Raw genomic sequence first — 20,982 nt, 5'->3', positions numbered from 1 at the left:
ACTAATAAAAATCGTTGTAACATTTATTTTTATTTTGGTTTATATTTGAAAATAAATATATAGTATTAATTCATGTTGAAGAAAATTAAAATATATAAAAAAGGATTTGCTTCGGTAGCACAGAGCGCAACATTTATAAAGAGATTCATAACAATTTGTAATAGGTATACCTACCACCTCTAACGGGTGATGGTATCTTAATAAAATTTCAACTCATCATACCTGTATCACGAGACGGATACAGATGATCGTTTGTCTAAATAAGTGGATAAAATAACGTGTAATAGATACTATTTTATATAAGTATACAAGTTTGTTACCCTTTGATGCCTTAACAGTTCGTTCCAATTACTTTTTTTCTATTTTTTCATATTAGTACATTTGTTATACATACATTGTACTAGGCGAATCTGTGTCGCGGGAGTCCACAAAAGAATTGCCAGACGATATTGACCATTGCAGATTAATGATATAGAGTTCAATTACTGTTATCATGAATAATTAGATGTAATATATGTGTATCATTTGTAAAACGAATATTTTTATACCCTGTCTAACAATTTATCACAGTAAAGTGTTCCTTATGGGTAAAAATAAAAAAGAATTTAATTTATTAAAGATTTTTATTCGTCTGTATTTACATATTTTGGGAAATTATGCTCGGTCATTTAATTACATATATAAATTAATATAGACGTCAATATAAAACGAACTGAAAACGCTCTGTGTGTTTACAGTATTCAACATAATATGAACATTTTAAGTATATTTTTTGACATTGTCATAAGCACACTGGTCCACTGCTAGATATAGGCACCTGCCAAGGCACGCCACTGGGCACGATCTTCAGCCATTCTGGTCTAGTTATTACCTGCAATCCTATGTATGTCGTCGCTCCACCTAACTCCGTTTACCAATTCGCGGTCCCCGCCTTAGAACACATCTACTCTAGCGACCACTGGTTCGGCGACAGATATGACCTGCCCACTGCCACTTTCACTTACAGATTCATAGGACTATGTTGGTGACCTTAGTTCTCTGGCGCATTACTTCGTTTCAATTTGATCCCTCAGAGAAATTTCAAGCATAGCACTTTCTCTTTAGTTTTTTGGCACAGACCGTTTTTTTTCTGTAGAATGTAGGCTGCCAGTAACTACCAATTTGCAACAATATATAAACATATTTTCTTCTGAATTAAATACAGTGATAAAACACACTATTTATAAGATTATATATTTATGTACACCTCATATCATTTTCGTCTAAAAATACTATTCATACTAGCCTTTCTTCTCTAATAATTTCAGAATAGCCTGTGTTTGTGCTTCCATTGCTTTTGATTGACGGAATGCCACATCTGTATGACTCTTTAATGCTGCTATCATAGCTGTTACATGTTCACTGTGGCATTTTTCCATTTCTTGCTGTGCAGCCTCTAGGGCTGTTAGTCGTTTTAGTATGTCTTCCTGATCTATGGACACAATATAAATTAAATGTAATAGTAATTTATAGATATAAATAAAATTTAAGTGTATGTTTCTAATTTTAAGTTAACAGGTTTTCACTAAATGATAAATAAACTAAATAATATTAACTTATACATTTTTTCCTTCCGAATGTTTACAGTTTGTCATAATGTGATAAAAAATATATATTGAATTTTAAAAAAGATGTAATTTCGAGAATAAGCAAAAAAAGTTATTTATCTGTGTCAGTACTAAGGTTTCTCATTAATATGGCTGACGGAATTAGGGTGAACATTTCACAGATTATGTTCCAGGTATCACTACTATAAATAATAATGGTGATTACAACAAATAATTACATACTATAAAGCAAAGTCGCTATCACTGTTTGTCCATTCCTATGTATGCGAAGCCGGGGCGTGTAGCTAGTATTTACTAAATGACATTAAATGCCCTATTGATTTTGGGATTCTTACCGTTTCTATTACCTAATTTCTGATTCTTCTCATTTTCTCTCTCAATTTTCACACAGTCTTTGGGTAATGCCAATTCAAAGGGTGTGTGTATTGATTCAGCTTCATTATTCCATAAATAATCATCCATAGTTGCATCATCTGATGATAGTGGATCAACTTCTGCTATATAACTGATGTCCTAATAACAATAGAATAGATCCTTTATTGTATATATAGTTTGTACAATTAAATTTAAATGTACTTGCTATTTAGCACTTCAAATACATTACTTTTGAATGGAGTGAACGTTTCTGAGAACATTTGTAATGGTCGTATTGTATAAATTTTATATTGAATTCACTCATGTCCAAGATACTTGTAACATCATTGAAATATCAGCAGTACATAATTTAATAGCTTAATTTTATATCAGTTGTATAATTTATGTTATTTATTTTTAAACTTTCACATTTTGTTACAGATTATAATCACATTCTTCTTAAACTAAATGTATAATAAAGAGGGTGGATTTTGTTAAAAATTTTCAATGTTTGAAATGTAAATTATTCTTGAGTGACATAGGTAATACTGTAATATATACAAAACAAAGTTGAGTTGCTTGAGCAATGCCAGACTTGGCCTCTTCTATCCGATAAACAGAGAAAAAAAACATTAAAATGTATTTTTTTCAGCCTGTTTTATCTGTATGAATAACCACTTCTGATGTTGTTGTATAACTTACCTCCAATTCTTAAACTGTGTTTAATTAATAAACTTATTGTGTTATAATATTGAAAGCTGCTTACAATGCCACCAGATTTTAATGAAGATGGGTTCTCATCATAGAGACTGAGCAGCCTATGCTCCAGGGTGGTCAACTCTTGGTTTAACTCCATCCGATTATTCTTTTCTATCATTATTCTCGCAGCTTTTCTTTTCGTATTTGACTTCCAATCACGGAGTGACTGTAGATTAAAAAATATGTTATGTTAAACTTTCAAATTTGGAATGCATTTCTACTAAAATACATATATATTCAAATAAAAATTAAGAATACCTGTTGCCATTTTGTAACACTCTTTATAGTACCATTTTCAACTGAATTTAGTTTTTTAGTAAGGTTTTCCCACTTTTCTGTGTATCCCTGTTTAGTTTTAGTTGGCGCGCGGCCGGCCGGTCTTCCATTTAGTAGAGTGGAGTCTTTCTCTATTTCTTCCACAAGTATTCTTAGTTGTTCCGTTGATACTTTCTTTCTTTCTTCAGACATTTCATAAACAAGTACTTATAATAAAACTTCAAAAAATCTTGTTTTTCACATTTAAATAGTAGATTGACTGTAATTTGAAAACAGTTAATATTCTTCATAAATTGTTTAAATATATTCGATAACCTATTATATTCTATTTAGTAAACAATATGATTTAGAAATAATCAAATAAATACAGTAGAATAAGTATGTTTGTGATGTCAATTTTAAATAAATAAATATACGCATCTCTCTCGCTCTATCTCTGGTTGACAATGTCAGAAGTGAAAATAGTGATTGTAGTGGAATAGAAAGGTCCAATGCAATAGACCACAGATAAAGAAGTAGACTTGTTTTGTGCGGTAGACTCAGCAGACATTATAAATAAATAAAATGCTAATTTTTATAATTATTAATTGTACATCATCAAAATTATTGGACTTTATGATTATTGGCAACCCATTTTTTTATTGAGGGAATTGGACTATTGGCAGGTACTTTAAACCAGTAACACAGCATAAATGTATTGTTCTCGCCCCTTTTTTTCAAAATTCGCTACCTAGATCCGTCATGGACAAAAATTTAAGGATATTCTTAGGAGCAATGCTTTTTTTCTCCTCAGGCAACCCTGTAGAATATTGTCAAAAATTGACAGATGTGTGTCATAATGTCGTGTCGTGTCAATTCGTGTCATTTGATAATTTAATTTCATTCAGAGAGTTGTCAAAAATACGAAATGAATCCATTTCGATACACATTAAAAAATTGCATTTAAAATTAACAGAAATAGGATTTTAAGTTAAAAAAATGCGTTTAATATTATTTATAGTGTTTATGTCGGTATGCACCACATACGCTTGGGATGATGACGATTTCGAAGTATTTGACGTAGTTGAAGAAGTAAATCAAAATTTTTACGAGTTAATGGGTGTTACACAGGTGAGATATTTATTATATAGATAAAAAGATTTATTTCTGGTTTACTAAGTTATAATTAATAAATGGTTTTACATCTTTGAATAGTATAATCCAAACTCATTGCTGTTTTGTCTGTAACTATTGACGCTGACTCTTTTAAACTAAGCAATGAATTTTAATACAGTTTTCACTGTAATTTATACCATTTCTTTATAATTGTTTATATGTATAATACAGGTATGCTATAGTCGAGAAAGACCTCGAATTTTACATATTTGTAACAAGTTTGTTGTTCTACATTCATTCTCAGTCTTCCTGTTTTAATATTTTATTATAAAATAATTAGAAATCCTCGTTACAATTGCACCATGCCCAAAAACGGCCGCTAGCTAGTAGAATTGTAATTAAAAAGAAATACCTGTCTAAATAAACATAATGTTTATTTTATATAACTTATTTATAACATATAAAACTAGGTTTTATGTCTTGCTAATCAATCGCCCCATTATTGCATATGGACAATTACTTTAGAAATATCTAATTTTTTTTAAAGCAACTTCTAAATGCAAAATTAAATAATTATAAAAATCAGCTATAGTTTTATTAAATTTTATACTACAAACAAGAAATTGAATCTTTCCACTTTGTAATATTAGTTTTATTGACTAACTAAATCATATATTAATTACCTAGGATGCATTACCATCAGAAATAAAGAGTGCATTCAAGAAACTCACTTTGAAATTACATCCAGATAAAAATAGTGCCCCCGATGCAGACATACAGTTTAGAAATTTGGTGTCTGTACATAACATATTGAAGGACCCCGGGAAAAGAGAGAAGTATGTTTTCTTCTGTTTAAAAGTATGTAATTATAATTTGTTTTCTATATTACATATACAGAATTTATTGTAAAGGTTTTGGGTCTGGTATACCCACTATGGTTAGTTTGGGATTAGATGGCATTGTGTTAATAGTCCACAGATATTATATTGTATTATGTGTTTAAAATAATAGTATTAGGAAAGACTAAGTCTGCTACTAGCAGTATCTATACTAGGTTGGTTACCGGTGTGTTTACACACCAGGTTATATGTTGAGCTGAGTGTGTTCATTTTTAAAATGTCAACCTTGATCGACCGGAATTTCTTTGAGTGGTTTGCCACTTGGCCTTCTTTTATTGTTAATTAATATACTATTTCTGAAATATGTTTTCAGTGTAAAATAATTTGAGCTAGACATTATTTAAGCCCGTGGGTGATCACTCGGTCCCAATGTTTTACATGTTTTACATGTTTTACTTTTGTTACTGAGTGAGCCACCAGTGGGCATGTGGTCTTAATGTGTTAAAAAAAATCCTCCCGTTGCTCATATATTAAGCAAATATTATATTGTTAGGTACAATGATGTACTCAAGAATGGTTTACCTAACTGGCGGTCTGCAGTGTACTACTACAGGCATGTCAGGAAGATGGGCCTGGCTGAGGGATCCATCATACTGTTCATTATCATCACATTCGGACAGTATGCAGTTGGTTGGGCCGCTTATATCGAGAAAAGATTCACTGCTGTAAGTAATTTTAATTGATAACTCTATTAAGTGTTGTATTAAAAATTTATAGAGTAAATGGGAGCATCCTGGTGATCATGGTTGATAATCATTGGATCAAATTTGGCACATAATAAACTAGCCATATGTATTTATACTTCTGTCTAACTCTAAAACAAAGTTAATCCGAGAGACGGCAGCTGGCTTTCTCCCTGTCATTAATTCATTAAGGCATCCATAGGCTATAGTTACTGTTTACCATTAGATGAGCCGTATTGTTGTTTGCCACATCTTTTTCTACTTTATAACTATTTGGGGATATAATAATGATATTATATATTGTTGTGTTTATAGGTTTTCGCTCCTTTTCTTTATATGTTTTTAATTATTTTATTTATTAGGAACAAATTCTCAATAGTAGAGGAAAGAAACACTCGAAAAAATCGGGCTTTGACACAGGACTAGCAGAGATATTAGAGCAACTTCCTAAACCTAGCATTAAAGACACACTGCCCTTCCAAATACCAAGGTTCATTTGGTGGTCCATAACGGCCATTCCACGTGGCATAGTAGAATTAAAGAGACGAAGAAAAGAGATGGCGGAGGAGGCCAGACGGCAGAAGAAAAGGTAGTCATTTTTATGTTTTTTCATTATAAGAATATAGCAATGAAATTTTATACATCAATTTACGTTTTTAAAAATTTATTGTATACTCAGCTGGTTTTCAACGCAGGTGTTTAAATAAATATATTAATTGGTAATTGTATCATATTTTGACTCTGTTGATACTTTAAGGCTATTATCATTTGTGTATTGGTAATAATTTAATAGTCTAATTCTTATATTTTGTGCATATATTTTAACGAGACTCTGCAAAATGTGGTTTGCGCAGGATACTTTAGTCACACCTCGTTAAGTATTACGCAGTTGACTCCTACATCTCCTACGGAGGGGGAAGGGGTTTATTGTCAGGTTCACCTCGACGAGGTTCCGCCTCGAAAGTTTTGTGATAAATTGTCATTAGCCAAGATGGGCTAACTGACCTGACTTCATACTTATTCTATCATCCTCCACTGGTGCTCCGCCAGCGTAAACAGTTGCATCATACCATTATTGTCCATAAAAAACCACTGAAATGGTAACGCATGAATGGTATGGAAGGTGTCACATGATAACGTGATGTTCATGTATATAGTCGATGGTTTCTCATAGGGTCGTCAGTTTGTTTGCAATTTAATTACATAAAGTAATAATAATATGATTCCGATATCATTATCCTAAATACTTAGATTTTTCTGGGATAAAATCCGCGACTTTCGAACGTATGTGTGTGTATTACACGCTAGATCATCGAGGTCATCACGACATAGCGATATAATCTTCTCTTACGTATTTAGAGAAGAGGAAGAGCAGCTACGTGCTGACCGCGAAGCTGCGGCCGCGGCGGAGGCCCGCGCGGCGCGGGCGGCGGGCGGCGGGGCCCGGCGGCGGCGGTGGGCGCCCCCCGAGGCTCCGTCGGGCCCCGCGGGCCCCGCGGGCCCCGCCTGCCCGCTCGACGCCGCCGACGAGCCCGGGGGCCCGGTCGCAGTCCCCGTGCGACAGGTGACTACATTTATATTAATACTTGCAACAACATAAGCTATCCTCTTCTTACAATCTCTCTCTAAAAATGAATTTTAATTATTCAAGTGTTTTGTTATTTTAGTACAAATTAGGGGCCCGTCCAGCCTTCCCAAGGATTGTTTTTACCTTATATTTTAGTAGGGATCCTTAATCTTTTTATGAATAATTATATCTTTGTTAATCAGAGATAATGTAACATTCTAATAATGATGAGATAAAGAAAATAGATAGAATGAAATGAAGAATTCACAGTTTAATAACAATAATAGACCTGCATTAGAAGTTGTTATATATTTAAATGTAGTTAATTTATTTGTACATAATTTAGGTAATAATGTAAATTAATTACTATAATTATATTACATTTGATAAGGAAATAAAAATGATGACAGATATAATCTTTATTAATTAACATGCATATATATTATTTTGTTATTGTATTCAAATATTCCCCAAACCTGCGGAAGGGCTTATTGAGCGGCTGAAAGCCAAGAACAAGAAGAACAGTTTAGTGTACGCGTTACTAATAAGCCATGTAGCACACTAATAAACTCACTAATGTAGGTCAATTATTCAATATACTCACTACCTAGATACTACAGGAAACGAATACATTAAGTAGCGACACTCATCACATCATATATCACGCTACAGTGGTGAGGTGATAACCATCACGCTATAACCTATATTGTTTTGGATGTGATTTTTAGTCAGCGCCAGTGATCACCGGCGGGTTGTGGACGGATGATGACTTGGCGGAATTGGTGCGACTGGTGAAGAAACACCCCGGCGGCTCCGCGGAGCGTTGGGAGAGGATCGCGGAAGCCATGTGCCGCAGCGTGCCGGAAGTGACGCACATGGCTGCCAAGCTCAAGGACAACTGCTACAAGATACCCGGTCAAGAGAACACGGAGACGACTGTCGTGGAACCGGTTAAAAAGGTAGTTATTATTATATCGATCGACAATTTTTTAGAATGGTACAATTTTGTTATGGTTTCGTGATTACAACACTACGTCTATATTTCTATTGTACATGACACATTATTTTATATTTTAATATGACTTGAACAAATCCCTCCAAAGTTCGTAACTTCATATATGATGGACAAAAAAAATTGGATCAACTGATATATATTCTTGGCTAACATTCCTTTGAAACATCCAAAGTAAACTCTGTTTATCCGAGAGACAAGGGTAGTTCTAATAATTTCGATAAATTGTCCAAATTAAATGTCAACTAAGAAATATATACATACTTACTTTCGACTTATATTCAGGTAAAAACTCGTAAAACGGAGGAGACGAGCGGCGGCAACTGGTCGCAGAGTCAACAGAAAGCGCTAGAGACGGCACTCGCCAAACATCCCAAGGGTGGTGCCGGCGATAGGTGGCAGAAGATAGCCAATTCAGTGCCAGGCAAGACAAAAGTAAGTGAAACTTGACACATTTTAATTTACTGTTCTCATCCTCGAACTTAAAAAAAGAAGGAATTTGGGAAATATATTGTTAATGTCAAGTTCATCATACCAGATTGTGTATTGTTGTAATGAAGGAGTGTTAAGTCTCTAGAACCGAGGTATAATCAAACTAGTTTCTCAGTCAAACCTACATATATACCTAAATTTCATGCGTGTATCATCTTATCTAGTGCATTTCTAGAGGAATATAGTAAAGTAAGTTTCTTAATAAATAGGCTTATAAGGCATATGAAATAAAAAAGAGTGATTGCTGTAATATGCCATTGTATTATCATATAACGCGTTATGCTGAGTTATATAAAATTGAAGGTGAACTTCAGGTGACATTTTCGAAGAAATAGAATATTTGAGAAAGAAGTTAGTCGATGTAAAGATGTAAAATTTATTTTCTCGTAAACAACCGTTCCATTTCTTAAAACAATTTATACCTAAACAGAAACTGATAAAGTTCAATTTTGTAACGCAACAAAAGAAAACTTTTTTTTATTTCAAAATAAACACCCGCGTTTGTGACTTTGATAAGATCGTAATACCTATCGAGTGAAGTCAATCGTAAAATTAAGAATTGCTTAACTTTCTTAATTTTGCAAGTGGGTCAGAGTAATGTAACGAAATTAGTTCCACACGAAATCGGATTTGTGTCCAAGACATTCCGTGAGATAGCTTTTCGTCGTTTTAATTACATAATCGTTTGCAACATTGGTATTTTAACGTGAATTGTATAATTTACATATATTAACCGATCACTGACTTTGACCTTAGCTTTGAAGTTAGAAAACTGGATTCATAACCAAGCCACTCCAAAAAATTATTTATTGATTAAATTCATTCTTCCTATTTTCCAGGAGGAATGTATGCAAAGGTGTAAATATTTATCAGAAATGGTGAAAAAACAGAAGCAGAAAGAAGAAGAGGAACAGAAGGACGATGTGGAAGTCTTAAATGGCACGGATAAGATTGAAAACGTTGATGAACCCTTGTTATAAGTTGGTAATGAATTTAATATATATAGTCGATGCAAATTGATTCCAGAGTCGTAAAGTCTTAATACTTTTAAGATGGGAATCAAAGACCTCGATAAGTGAATTTTGCTATTAAAAGTGAAATATTTAGGCGTATTACTGACTTAAACAAATACTGGAGTCCATTGTAAATGATTCCAATACTTATTATAAGACTTTTTTAAAGGAATTTGACAAGGAGTGATCTGTTGTGACGAGCGGTGTTTATTGGAGTGGTGTTATTATTTATTTTATAGTTGACATTTTACGTACCTTCCATCTGTAATATATTGTTTTATTATATAATTATTTACATTTACTTCTAGTTCAAGGAAAGCCGGATTGTGATAAATAAATATAAAGTTATAATAAAACGTATTTTATTTTTGCTTACTCGTAAAGACTATAGGTACATGGTGTATTGTTTAATTCCGGCTCGGTTTCTCCGTGCCGAATCTTTGGTATATTTCCGGCACCTCGTCGTACGACTCGGGGTTGTAGCCGTAATGGACTTTGGTGTTCGTAGACCCTGCAATAAATGACCAATAAGAAATTTTAAATCAATGATAATCATTATTTATATCTCCAACATTGGAACATATTTCGAGTTATCGTGTTATCGTGGTATGTGTACCCATTAAGAATTTACACGTTCCTAAATTTAAATAAAGTTTCGTACTTCCCTGTGTTTTGTGAGCTGTGTTTTGGTTGAAAAGAGATATGAATACAGGTTTCGGGGATGACACCTTAATTCTTAATGGGTACACATACCACGATCCTATAATTTGTGGTCTCATACATGCATGGTAGCGTAATTAAACAAAACTATAAATGCATTAAGTAATGATAGTAAATGACCATGGTAACTGTCGATATACCTGTCGTGGTGGGCCACTAAATGTCGGCGTGTGGGCGCGTACATGTCGTGATGGGCTACTAGATGTAGCCGTGTGGGTGCGTATGTCGGGTGGGCCACTAAATGTCGGCGTGTGGGCGCGTACATGTCGTGATGGGCTACTAGATGTAGCCGTGTGGGTGCGTACCTGTCGTAGTGGGCCACTGGGCGAGCGAGTCCCCGCAGCGGCGACAGGTGCAGCGCGCGGGCGTGGCCACCGAGTGCTGCAGATGGACGCCGTCCTCGCACCGCAGCGCCACCACCAGCCGCTCGTACGACGCCACCTGGCAACACTCGCACGACGAGTCGTGGCTGCCAGTCTCTGCACCAAATACACATTACATCACAAGAAATAAAAATACTATAATATGCGAATTCTAGCAAAGATAATGGTTATATGGGCTAAACCGTTTTACCGTTCCCCGAGATGGAAAAAAACGGAAACAAAAAAAAAGTTTATTTTATTTTATTATAACATAAAGGACAAATGAGCTTGCGGCTCACTTGATGGTAAGTGATTACTACCGCTCATGAGCACCGCAACAACAGGGGCATTACAAATATGTTTCCGGATTCACGGCCTCGGTGGCCCAGCGGTTTAACACACAGCCTTAATTCCGATTCCGATATTATTCAAATCAAAATACCGTTCCGAAACGCCGCATTTCAAGAAATTCGGCTGGTTGTGCTAATATGAGGTGTAACCATGCGGGCCCCTAGGTGGGGTTTTGAATTCTATTCCCAGACTAAAACCTTCCATTAAATTATACCGATGCAATACTGACTGTTGTTGAAAATGGTCCCCGAGTCGCAAGTCCCGCGGCACTCCTTGAAGCCAGTGAGCGGCTGCTTGTTGATGCAGAGTCCGTGTGGTCCTCGGAGCCGGATCAAACCTATCGACTGTTTCGGTGGTATGGACTCCGGCACACATTTACCTGTTAACATTTATAAATACTATTGTAGTGCGGTGTTTATCACCTCACCACTGTCCCGTTGTGTATGATGTGATGAGGTGTCGCTATATAATTTGTTTATTGGAGTTTATAGGTAAAATAACTGTACTAATTATTGTACATCACTAAGTTTATTAGATACTGTGCTTCCACCATTATTAGTAATTCATACATTCGACGCGGAGTCTTAACGTGAACTGATTTTACACTTAAGTTAAATCTATGATATCTGGAGAGGTAAACTAATGGGAGGGTGCCGAGTGTTGACAGAAATATTACAATTGTAGGAAAAATTTGTAGATTAATAAATATAGCGTTTGATTAGTTTGGGACTAGATTTATTATTTACTAGCTGACCCCGCGACTTCGTCCGTGTGGATTTAACTTTATTTTTCTAAAATAAAAGTAGGCTAAGTTACTCCTTATTACATCAGCTACCTATCAAAAAGAGTCCCGTTAAAATCAGTCCAGGCATTTCAGAGATTAGCCGGAACAAACCGACAGATAAAATTCTAAAAAAATGTTATATTGGTGTATGTACCGCATTTATACTGATATGCATGTAGTAAAAAACGGCTATTTCAATATTAGAAACAGACACTCCAATTTTATTTATATATATAGTTTATACTTTCTAAAAGATTATAAGGTAGTCATACTGAGTGCTTGCGGCTTCTCAACGCAGAGTTGGCAGCAGGTGGAGTTGACGAGGTCTTCGGGTGCACACGCCGACACGTCGGGACACGCCTCGCGCGACACAGTCACAGACAACTCGTCGCCCGACCGGTCGCACGAGAACGTCGTGCATTTGTCGTCCGACTGCCAACTTTCGCCTGCAAATAGGTACAGTCGACATCAATAAAACATGGCCTATTTAAAACGTCGTCGCAGTTAACTTTGCTTCAAAACATTTTGATATGTCTAGTTACGTTTTTATTTACGCAGTCTCCGCATCAGGTGGCGTGGGCGAGCGACGCGCGATATTTTTTTTTATTGGTCAGGTGCTTGGATCTATAGCACTGCGACCTTCATAAATCTATTGTACTCGCCCTTTTCCAGAGTCCGCTACCAAGATCCGTCAGGAACGAGAATCGAGGAATATTCTTAGATGGTGCGCGGTACATGTGGCCACGTAGGCAGTCTCAGACAATACTGAAAATGTGTTCCCCATTTAAAAAGAGGAATATTAAGGTGCGTGCCCACTGACCCGGCTGCCGTAGTTTGTCTCTGTCGAGGCAGGCGGCCGCGACGCAGTCCCCGCAGCAGGTGTGGTTGGTGTGCGGCGCGCGGTACTGGCGGCCACGTGGGCAGTCCTGCGAGCAGTGCTGCACGCGTCCCGCCTGCACCAGCCGCCCTTCCTCGTCGCGCGAACACGTCACGTTTCTACACGGGTCTGACGTCGGCCACGTCTCGTTCTCCTGTACGAAACATCAGGGGAAGAGGACTGTTAGTAATGTGGACTGATGATCCCATTGCTAGCAGCATATGGTCATGTTGACCTCCACGCTGGAAACCATCATGATAAATTCCTGGTCAATTTGTCACGATGGGCTAACATTATCTCGCCAGCGTCTTGTATTACAATAAGACCGAAAAAATAAACTGTGGTATTACTATAGTCCCTAAAAAAAAGTAGAAAACCTGGAAATTGACATCCGGGAAGAAATGAAAGAACAAAAAATCGTTAAAATGATTGATCATTTTTGATATTCTCTTATATATTATAATGGTCATGTTCCATTCGTGCGTTAACTGATCTGACTTCACGTAAAGTCAGATCAGTTAGTCTATCGCGGCGAATTAAAGAGGAACCGTCATAATTGTATGACGGTTTCGAATAGGAACTCGTGGGGGGGAAGGAGATTGTTAGCAATGGGAACTAGTAACTCCCATTGCTAGCAATGTACCATGTTAGGTCGACCTCCACGCGGTTCATCCTGGAAACTATCGTGATGAATTATTGGTGAATTTGTCACGATGGGCTAACTGACCTGACCTCATACTCATCTTATCATCCTTCACTGGTGGACTCACTCCTCCTACGCTAACGCACGTTAGCGCAGGCAGGTGCACCATTCCATTATCATACACAAAAAAAAATAGGAACTCGTAATGGTACACTACTAGCAACAGAAACCTAAGTCCTGATTACTAACAAATAAAAACAAGCCCTTTCCTAAGTATATAATATTACTATTACTATTGTATCTAGATTTGCAATGGACTTCAACAGACCTGGTAGACCTTATCGCCGACCTTGCAGGCGATGGCCTCGTGCTTGGGGCAACATTTGCCGGGCTGCCTTTGTTCCTGCAGTACGTACAGCTTCTTGATGGTGTCCGACACTTCCGGACACGTCTCGTCCGAGGATTGGACTTGAAGCTGTAAGCAACATCATATTTAACACTACCTATCGACTATTTTCTGTGTCTAGTACATTAAATGTATTGTCAACGCCATGATGTGAAGCCGTTATTTACATCTATTATTTGTAGTAAAATTTCTGATCGTGATCACACTTGACTAGTTTCAAAAGTAGGCCATGTTTTTCTAGATCCTAAATAATACGCATACAAATTTCCGTATGATTGGTTAAACTGTTACGTGTGAAAGCGTATTAGATAAACAAACTCATATTCGAATTTGTATACCAGTTACGTTATAGAGTACAAAAAGCATATTATTTTAAAAATAAATGAAATGTATACCTCACGAAGAAATTGTATTTCTTGCTTTTTATTTAGGTATAGAAAGCATATTATTCGAAAAGTATATATTTTAGCAGAGAAATATACAAAAACAGGAAGTAGAAAAAACAACAAAAATAATTTGGGGCCACCGGGTGTCTAAGTTCTTTACGGCATTTTTTTTTCATATTCTATGAACAGAGTAAATACATAGTATGTACATATCAGTCTATCCTCTTCAAGACTACAAGAAACAGACTTGAATTTTCACACATTGTTTTTCAACTGTGGAAACTTACGGTGCCGTTGACGTCGACGCAGGTGTAGTTGGTGCAGAAGTCATCAGAGGTCCACTCCTCGCTGATATTCCTATGGCGGCCGTCCACCACGCAGGCCACCGGCCGACACTTGCCACAGCATTCCTCACCTCCTTCCGCCGCTGGGAAGTACTTCCAACCCTGGGACAGTATCAGACCAAATTTTGAGCGTAACTCAACGAGGTGGATGGATGTCTATATATTGCGTGTAACAGCTTAGACCACATCTTCACTTAACATCAGGAGAGATTACAGTCAGACGCGCTCAAATTAATAAAAAAAAGTGAATCATTAACAAACACAAATTCAGAATTGGGCTGTTATTATTTTTATAATAATTTCGATATAATCAATGGTGTAACAATATATGAAGATGTAAAAGGCGAGTCCTCGAGTACAGTTTCTTATCAATTATTCTAGATTCAGTTAAGTACCCATATTAGATTTCTTTATAGTATAAGTGGCGTTATGGCCTAGTATCTTTTAATATGGTTTCGATTATAAAAGACATTTATGCGTTTTATAACATATTACGATAAGATTTTTGAAGCAAATTGCGCAATATAGTTATATAGGATAGGAATCGGCAGACTCACAGCTTGGCAGTCAGTGTCGCAGCGCTGCACCGTAGTAACCTTGTCCAACTTGCCGTCCTCCACTTCTACGCAGGCGTACGACTCGCACGGGTTGTACGGTGACGTCCAGTTCTCGCCCACCTGTAATTAAACATGTTTAGTATTTAAACATATGTGTTTTCTGTAAGTTATAGATAATTAGGAGTTTTTAATTACGTGCTCGACATTTCTTACGACAATCGATGTCGAATTATCCTGTGAGTATGATAATTAATACGAGTCCAAAAAGCGGTCTTGTAGCTTTCTTTCCAAGACAACCTTTGGTTAGAAAAGACAAAAGGTTTTAATAATAATAAAACACTCAACCTCACTTACTGTTTGATGCTCCAAATCCTTACTCCTTAATTATATTATAAATGCGAAAGTAACTCTGTCTGTCTCGCTTTCGCGGCTCAACTACTGAACCAATTTAAATGAAATTGCAGAGTCTAGACTCCGAGGAACGACATAGGCTACTTTTTAATGGGAAGGGTTGTAAGGGGTTGAAAGTGGAGATGCAAAGTTATCTACATGCGGTTGAATCATATAAATGCGTTGTATAACAATGTAGGGATGGAGGGACCCATGTAGGGACACGTACGAGGCACGTACCCTGTAAATGTCGTCTCCGTCGCGGCAGGCGACCGGCACGGCGCGCGGGCAGCACGCGAACGGCACCGCCTGCGCCTCCCACACCAGCTGCGCGTCGCGTGGTACGGGGGCGCACGCGGCCGTCGCGCACTCCGCCCGCGGGCCCGCCGCCGCCGCCCCGCACCCGCACGACCGGCACGGCCCGTCCAGCCACACCTCGTCCACCTAACATGGTATATAAACATATAACAGTTCCCACTTATATCGCTAGATGGCGTTACTGATCAATGTAAAAGGCGCTATTAACATTTTTTGAGATTTAGATGGTCAAACGGAATGTTTGTATCTTAGTTTCGTATTGATCCTGACGACCCCATAACGGAAGTTATTCTCCCTACGGGTTCAACAGTTCCCGACCACACTTTAACGCACACACACGACACCGTCCACGCCGGCGTAGACGACGACCTCAACCACACCATATCGCGTAATCTAGCGGGCGCTTGCCCTCACCCGGGCGCTCCACACTGGTGCCTCCAGTCCAATTCAAGCGGGGATCGAAATTACGACGACCTATGCCGAAGTTCTAAGCCCTAGCGGTGCCCTCAGACTAAAATCTGTATCCGTCAAGCAGAAGTTGGGCTTCAGTCGCTCCATAAATCCTTTCCGCGAGTGCCATCTGCACTCGTCCCCCTATCGTCTGGTAGAGCTGTAAAAGCCAGCTGCGGCCAACAGCATTAGAGTAGTTAAAAAAAAACAAATGTATCATAAATTCGATTCCATCCTGTTCTGTTCCTTTCAATTCTGGAAAAAATATATCAACCACTTGTACCTATATAAAATGAAATCGCTTCCGAAGTCTATTCGCGTATATCTTTTAAAGTACGTATTTTAATACAGTACTTAGTAATAGATAGAGTGATTCAAGAGAAAGTTTTATAGGTATAATACATGTATATCCGTACAAAACCAGGGCAGGTAGCTTATATGCGTGTCCGTGTGCGCACACTGACACGCATTTCACAGCTGCCTTTACACGTACGGTCTTTCACGAGCGAATCGGGTTTCAAGCAGGAAATAATGTATACATGTAAATGTAGTAATAATTAATCATTATCATTAAAAATGGCTGACATTCGACTATGGAATAGAAACATAATTATAGAGTTATGATAATTCATAACTCTAAGAGCCCACGCACACAGAGAGCGGTCAGGCGTTCCGAGTTCCGAGTTTCGCGTTCGGCGTTTATTAAAATGTACCGAGTTTATAACAACAACGCACACAGCGGGCAGTCTGACCGCGGCAGTCAAAGCGGAACTTCGCGTTCCAAGAGTTCTTTTCCCGCCAAGACAGGGAACGCCGGAACGCCGGAACGCTGCGATTTCTGAGTTTGGAAACACGAAAAGTTGATAGACTATACATAAAAACCGAAAAATTCGCCTTGTTCTTATTGCGTTGTGCTAATTGGGTGCACCCAATACTTCCTTTTCTTTTTGGAAGCTGCTAAGCTCCACAAGAGCAATAATTTTTCATCGGATGACGAAGTTTCTAGTGACATGTTGCAAAAGTTGTTGACAATGTGCAAAGACCCAAACAAAACTACTATAGATCGCGAGAATTTGCACGCCGCTTGTGTGCGTTGGAACTCTTGGGTGGTCAACGGTCACTAGAACGCAGAACTCTGACCGCTTTCTGTGTGCGTGATCTCTTAAACGTGTTAAAGAAAGCGAAATGACATGAAACCAGGCAGTTGATTTGGGTGGTTACAAAGGCGGTTATTATTTTATTTTTGATGTAAATATCCCTCTCTATTACTGTGAGCCTATCAAGTTGATGAATATTTATGTAAATTACGTCTTTGGTAATGAGTCAGGAGGCACCTGACATTATCCTCTGTATAAGATATTAGGCTATTTGGATGATGTTTATATGTGACTATTACTCAATTAACGGCATATTTTATTTGGACGTGGACGATTTACGATGTAAACGGTTTAAACACGTAAATACTTACGTCTTTTAGAACAATTTCAGGTGTTTTGCGTGGTTTCTCACCACCTTTCGGAGCGGCTTCCCACTCTAGCGTTACTACACACCTGTCAGTCGGTAACTCTGAAATAAAATGCAATATGTACACATTTTATCTTAGTATTATTTATTTATTTATTGTTATAATATATAATTTCAAATAATTTATTAAAAAAAAATGTAATAAGGTAATTAAAACAACAAACCCCATTGTTAACAATGTACTATGTTAGGTTGACCGGTTCTCCCTGGAAACCATTGTAGTTAATTCACCACAATAAGTTAACTGACCTGCCTATGTTAGTGTAGGTGGTGGATAGAGTCATAAATTTTATTTATTAAAAAATGGTCTAATAAAGTAATTTAACCTAGTAATAATAATAACGTCAGACAATTCACACAGTGCCGACTAGTCCCCAGCTTGTGTTAGGGGTACCAGACAACTGGTTGTAAACTGAGATATCGTAATTTATTTATTTATTAAACCATTAACTTTTATTTAACTACTAAACCATTGAGACTGTCAATATGAAATCAGGAAATTACTAACCACACTTATACTCGGGACAACATTTGCCCGGCACGTTGGTGGTGGTGAGGTTGTGGAACTTCGGACAATCCGGTTTGTGCGGGCAGGTCTCCGGGCGGCACGAGAACTGAACCCGGGGACAGCACCCGGACGCGTCCACCACGCGCTCCATGCCCGGCTCGATGATGTCCACCTCGTTCTCGTTCGGTATCGGCTCACACTCGCTCGCCGGCTTGCATTCTGATAACACACCGGACCACCTTGAGTAGCCAATTTTTTTGTACTAGCTGTGCCCACGACTTCGTTCACGTGGTTAGGGGCCGTTCAAGTATTAAGTAAGCACTATAGGGGGGCTGGGGGTCTTTTCTTTGCTTATTTTGGATGACATGGGGGTGGGGGAGTCTGTATGATGATTACGTCATCGGTCGTAATTTACTTTTTTACACGAATGGCAACCCTCACATTGTCTTTGTTAAAAAAACAATACATTAATTGAGAAATGTTTACGTAAGCATGGGGGGAGGGGTAAGAGCTTTGCTTACTTTTGCTGACAACGGGGGATGAGGGGTAAATAATTGTGATAAATCTGCTTACGTAATACTTGAACAGCCCCTTATCACACTATCGTTTTTCCCGCTTTAGCAACATTTTTCACTGATGCTTCGCTTCTATTTGTCGTAGCGTAATGTTATATAGCTTAAAGCATTCCTCGAAAAAAACACAAAAAGAATTATTCAATTCAAACTAGTAGTTCCTGAGATTAGCGCGTTCAAACAAACAAACTCCTCAGTTAATAATATTAATATAGATTAGAATTAGTATAGATAATGATGTGCAATATATCCGTTTATTCAAAGTAAATTAGTAACTAATATACTTTCTAGATTTACTAGCTGACTTGGTAAACTGGTAGTGCTGGTTATTTTACTATACAAATTCTTATCGCTATTAAAAAATAAAGGTCGGTGGTAGAAGCCTGAAAATTTAGAAGCGTATGTATTTTAATGCCACACCAAAAGAAAAAATTTTTTTTTAAAAAATGGGTTGAGCCACTCTTATCATTTAGGGATATTAAAAATAGATAACAACCTATTCTCAGACCTACCGAGTATACCTATAAAATTTCATCGAATCGGTTAAGCCGTTTCTGTGATGCCATAACTAACACTGTGACATGAGAATCTGTGATAAATTATTTGTGTATTCGCCATTATATGCTAATAAACCTAACTTTATACTCATCCTATTATCCTCCACTGGTGCCCTGTCAGCGTATACCATATACATATATATTAATTAAAAAGAAAGTTCTATAAATAATGGGTATTTTGCTGATATCATGCAGAGTTCGTTATTAATATACATATGAAGGTACTTTACCACAAGAGAATTCCTTGCATCCATTCGGCGTAGTCTTCTGTTTCAACACCTGTCCGAACCCGCACTCCATCTTCTTTGGTTCTTTGCATTTCTTTTCGATTGGTTTAGGCACTGAAATTTTATTTATTATACAATCTTTTCTATAACGAAATATTTGTACACATTATCTATATAGAAATAGAAATAAATTTTATTCAAATAAACTCAATACAAGCCCTTTTGAATAATCTTATTTTTATTCTACCACTCATTCGGGATGCAGACTCATTACAAGAAGAATGAGCATCTCTATCTATATATTTTATTTGTAATAATTAACTATCATATGCAATATGGCGGACAATTGACTATAGAGCAAAAACATAATTATAGAGCTATTGATAATTTATAAATGTTAAACGTGTCTCTGGAATATAAAATCTGTGAAATAAAAGTAAAAATTTAAAAACAAAATGAAATTACATGATACATACGCGCAAACACGCGCGAAAGAGTGAACAAAAGGAATAGTTAAACGTAATCGTACATGATAGCGCGCGCTTGCTTTCCCGCGCTGAATCGCGAACGCTCCTGATCGCGCGCGAAAGAATATGACGTGTAAAGGCTATATTAAGTGTCGTGTAAAGGCAGCTATATTAACGACGTAAATGTACCACGTAAGAATGTTTCTAAACCATAATCCGCTTACTAACTTCTCAGTTTGTATCTTATGTGTTAAGTTCGCCATTTGTACATCTATGTGTTGTATTTATGCATTAAATAGTAAATTAATCTCACCGCAGACGTACTGCAGGCAGCAGGCGCCCGGCGTGGTGGGCCGCGCGAGCATGTCCTCGGCGTGGCCGCAGACGGGCGTGGTGCAGGTTTGAGTCTGACACGACACGTGCGCCTCGTTGGTACCCTCCACTTTGCTGCACGTGCATTTCTTGCACGCGTCCTCCTGCACGACAAACACACGTGTTATAATCACTGATCGTAATAGGTAGAGCTATTTAGGATCATTGACCTCAACATTGATGTCGATGTGGATATATAATACGACAATAGCTTAGATACGATTCTGCATTTAAGTATGTATGTACATATCATTACAATAAAAATGTAATAAATCAACGCTAAAATAAACAAAGCGTTTTGATATATTGTACCAAAATAGGTAAATTTATAATTATCAACATTAATATATGATTATGATAATATATATATATATATATATATATATATATATATATATATTATAATAATT

General features: G+C 37.3%; 3 protein-coding genes across 4 annotated transcripts in view; 1 reads left to right on the top strand and 2 right to left on the bottom strand.

Moving 5' to 3' along the window:
- Positions 1–634: 634 nt before the first annotated feature.
- On the bottom strand, positions 635–3,436 carry LOC131841030 (uncharacterized). Of its 2 annotated transcripts, none has more exons than XM_059189262.1 (4): positions 2,979–3,436; positions 2,728–2,886; positions 1,943–2,120; positions 635–1,471 (listed from the first exon to the last, which is right to left on the bottom strand). In XM_059189262.1, exons 1-4 carry the CDS (start codon positions 3,186–3,188, stop codon positions 1,281–1,283), a joined length of 738 nt encoding a protein of 245 aa, XP_059045245.1. In that variant the 5' UTR covers positions 3,189–3,436; the 3' UTR covers positions 635–1,280. The 2 variants fall into 2 exon arrangements, with proteins under 2 accessions (XP_059045245.1, XP_059045246.1); XM_059189263.1 differs by having other exon boundaries at positions 1,955–2,120.
- Positions 3,437–3,890: 454 nt separating this feature from the next.
- On the top strand, positions 3,891–10,076 carry LOC131841005 (uncharacterized protein F54F2.9). Its single transcript, XM_059189235.1, has 8 exons — positions 3,891–4,106; positions 4,779–4,927; positions 5,484–5,655; positions 6,036–6,262; positions 7,033–7,237; positions 7,969–8,199; positions 8,538–8,687; positions 9,584–10,076. Exons 1-8 carry the CDS (start codon positions 3,975–3,977, stop codon positions 9,722–9,724), a joined length of 1,407 nt encoding a protein of 468 aa, XP_059045218.1. The 5' UTR covers positions 3,891–3,974; the 3' UTR covers positions 9,725–10,076.
- A 66-nt stretch (positions 10,077–10,142) lies between these two features.
- The window catches only part of LOC131841020 (hemocytin), a 64,310-nt gene continuing 53,470 nt past the window's right edge, over positions 10,143–20,982 (bottom strand). Inside the window, exons 62-74 of the mRNA XM_059189250.1 lie at positions 20,514–20,676; positions 19,737–19,847; positions 18,378–18,596; positions 17,814–17,911; positions 15,818–16,021; positions 15,188–15,307; positions 14,574–14,732; positions 13,823–13,969; positions 12,795–13,005; positions 12,247–12,420; positions 11,420–11,569; positions 10,783–10,956; positions 10,143–10,268 (exon numbers count right to left, since the gene is read on the bottom strand). Of these exons, the coding sequence (XP_059045233.1) occupies positions 10,165–10,268; positions 10,783–10,956; positions 11,420–11,569; positions 12,247–12,420; positions 12,795–13,005; positions 13,823–13,969; positions 14,574–14,732; positions 15,188–15,307; positions 15,818–16,021; positions 17,814–17,911; positions 18,378–18,596; positions 19,737–19,847; positions 20,514–20,676 (2,034 nt within the window). The 3' untranslated portion in view covers positions 10,143–10,164. The remainder of the gene's footprint in view (positions 10,269–10,782; positions 10,957–11,419; positions 11,570–12,246; positions 12,421–12,794; positions 13,006–13,822; positions 13,970–14,573; positions 14,733–15,187; positions 15,308–15,817; positions 16,022–17,813; positions 17,912–18,377; positions 18,597–19,736; positions 19,848–20,513; positions 20,677–20,982) is intronic.

Source organism: Achroia grisella, unplaced genomic scaffold, assembly GCF_030625045.1.
Source record: "Achroia grisella isolate CSIRO2021 unplaced genomic scaffold, CSIRO_AGI_Agris_v1 utg157, whole genome shotgun sequence".
Lineage (NCBI taxonomy): Eukaryota > Metazoa > Arthropoda > Insecta > Lepidoptera > Pyralidae > Achroia > Achroia grisella.
This window is presented reverse-complemented; position numbering and strand designations above follow the sequence as displayed.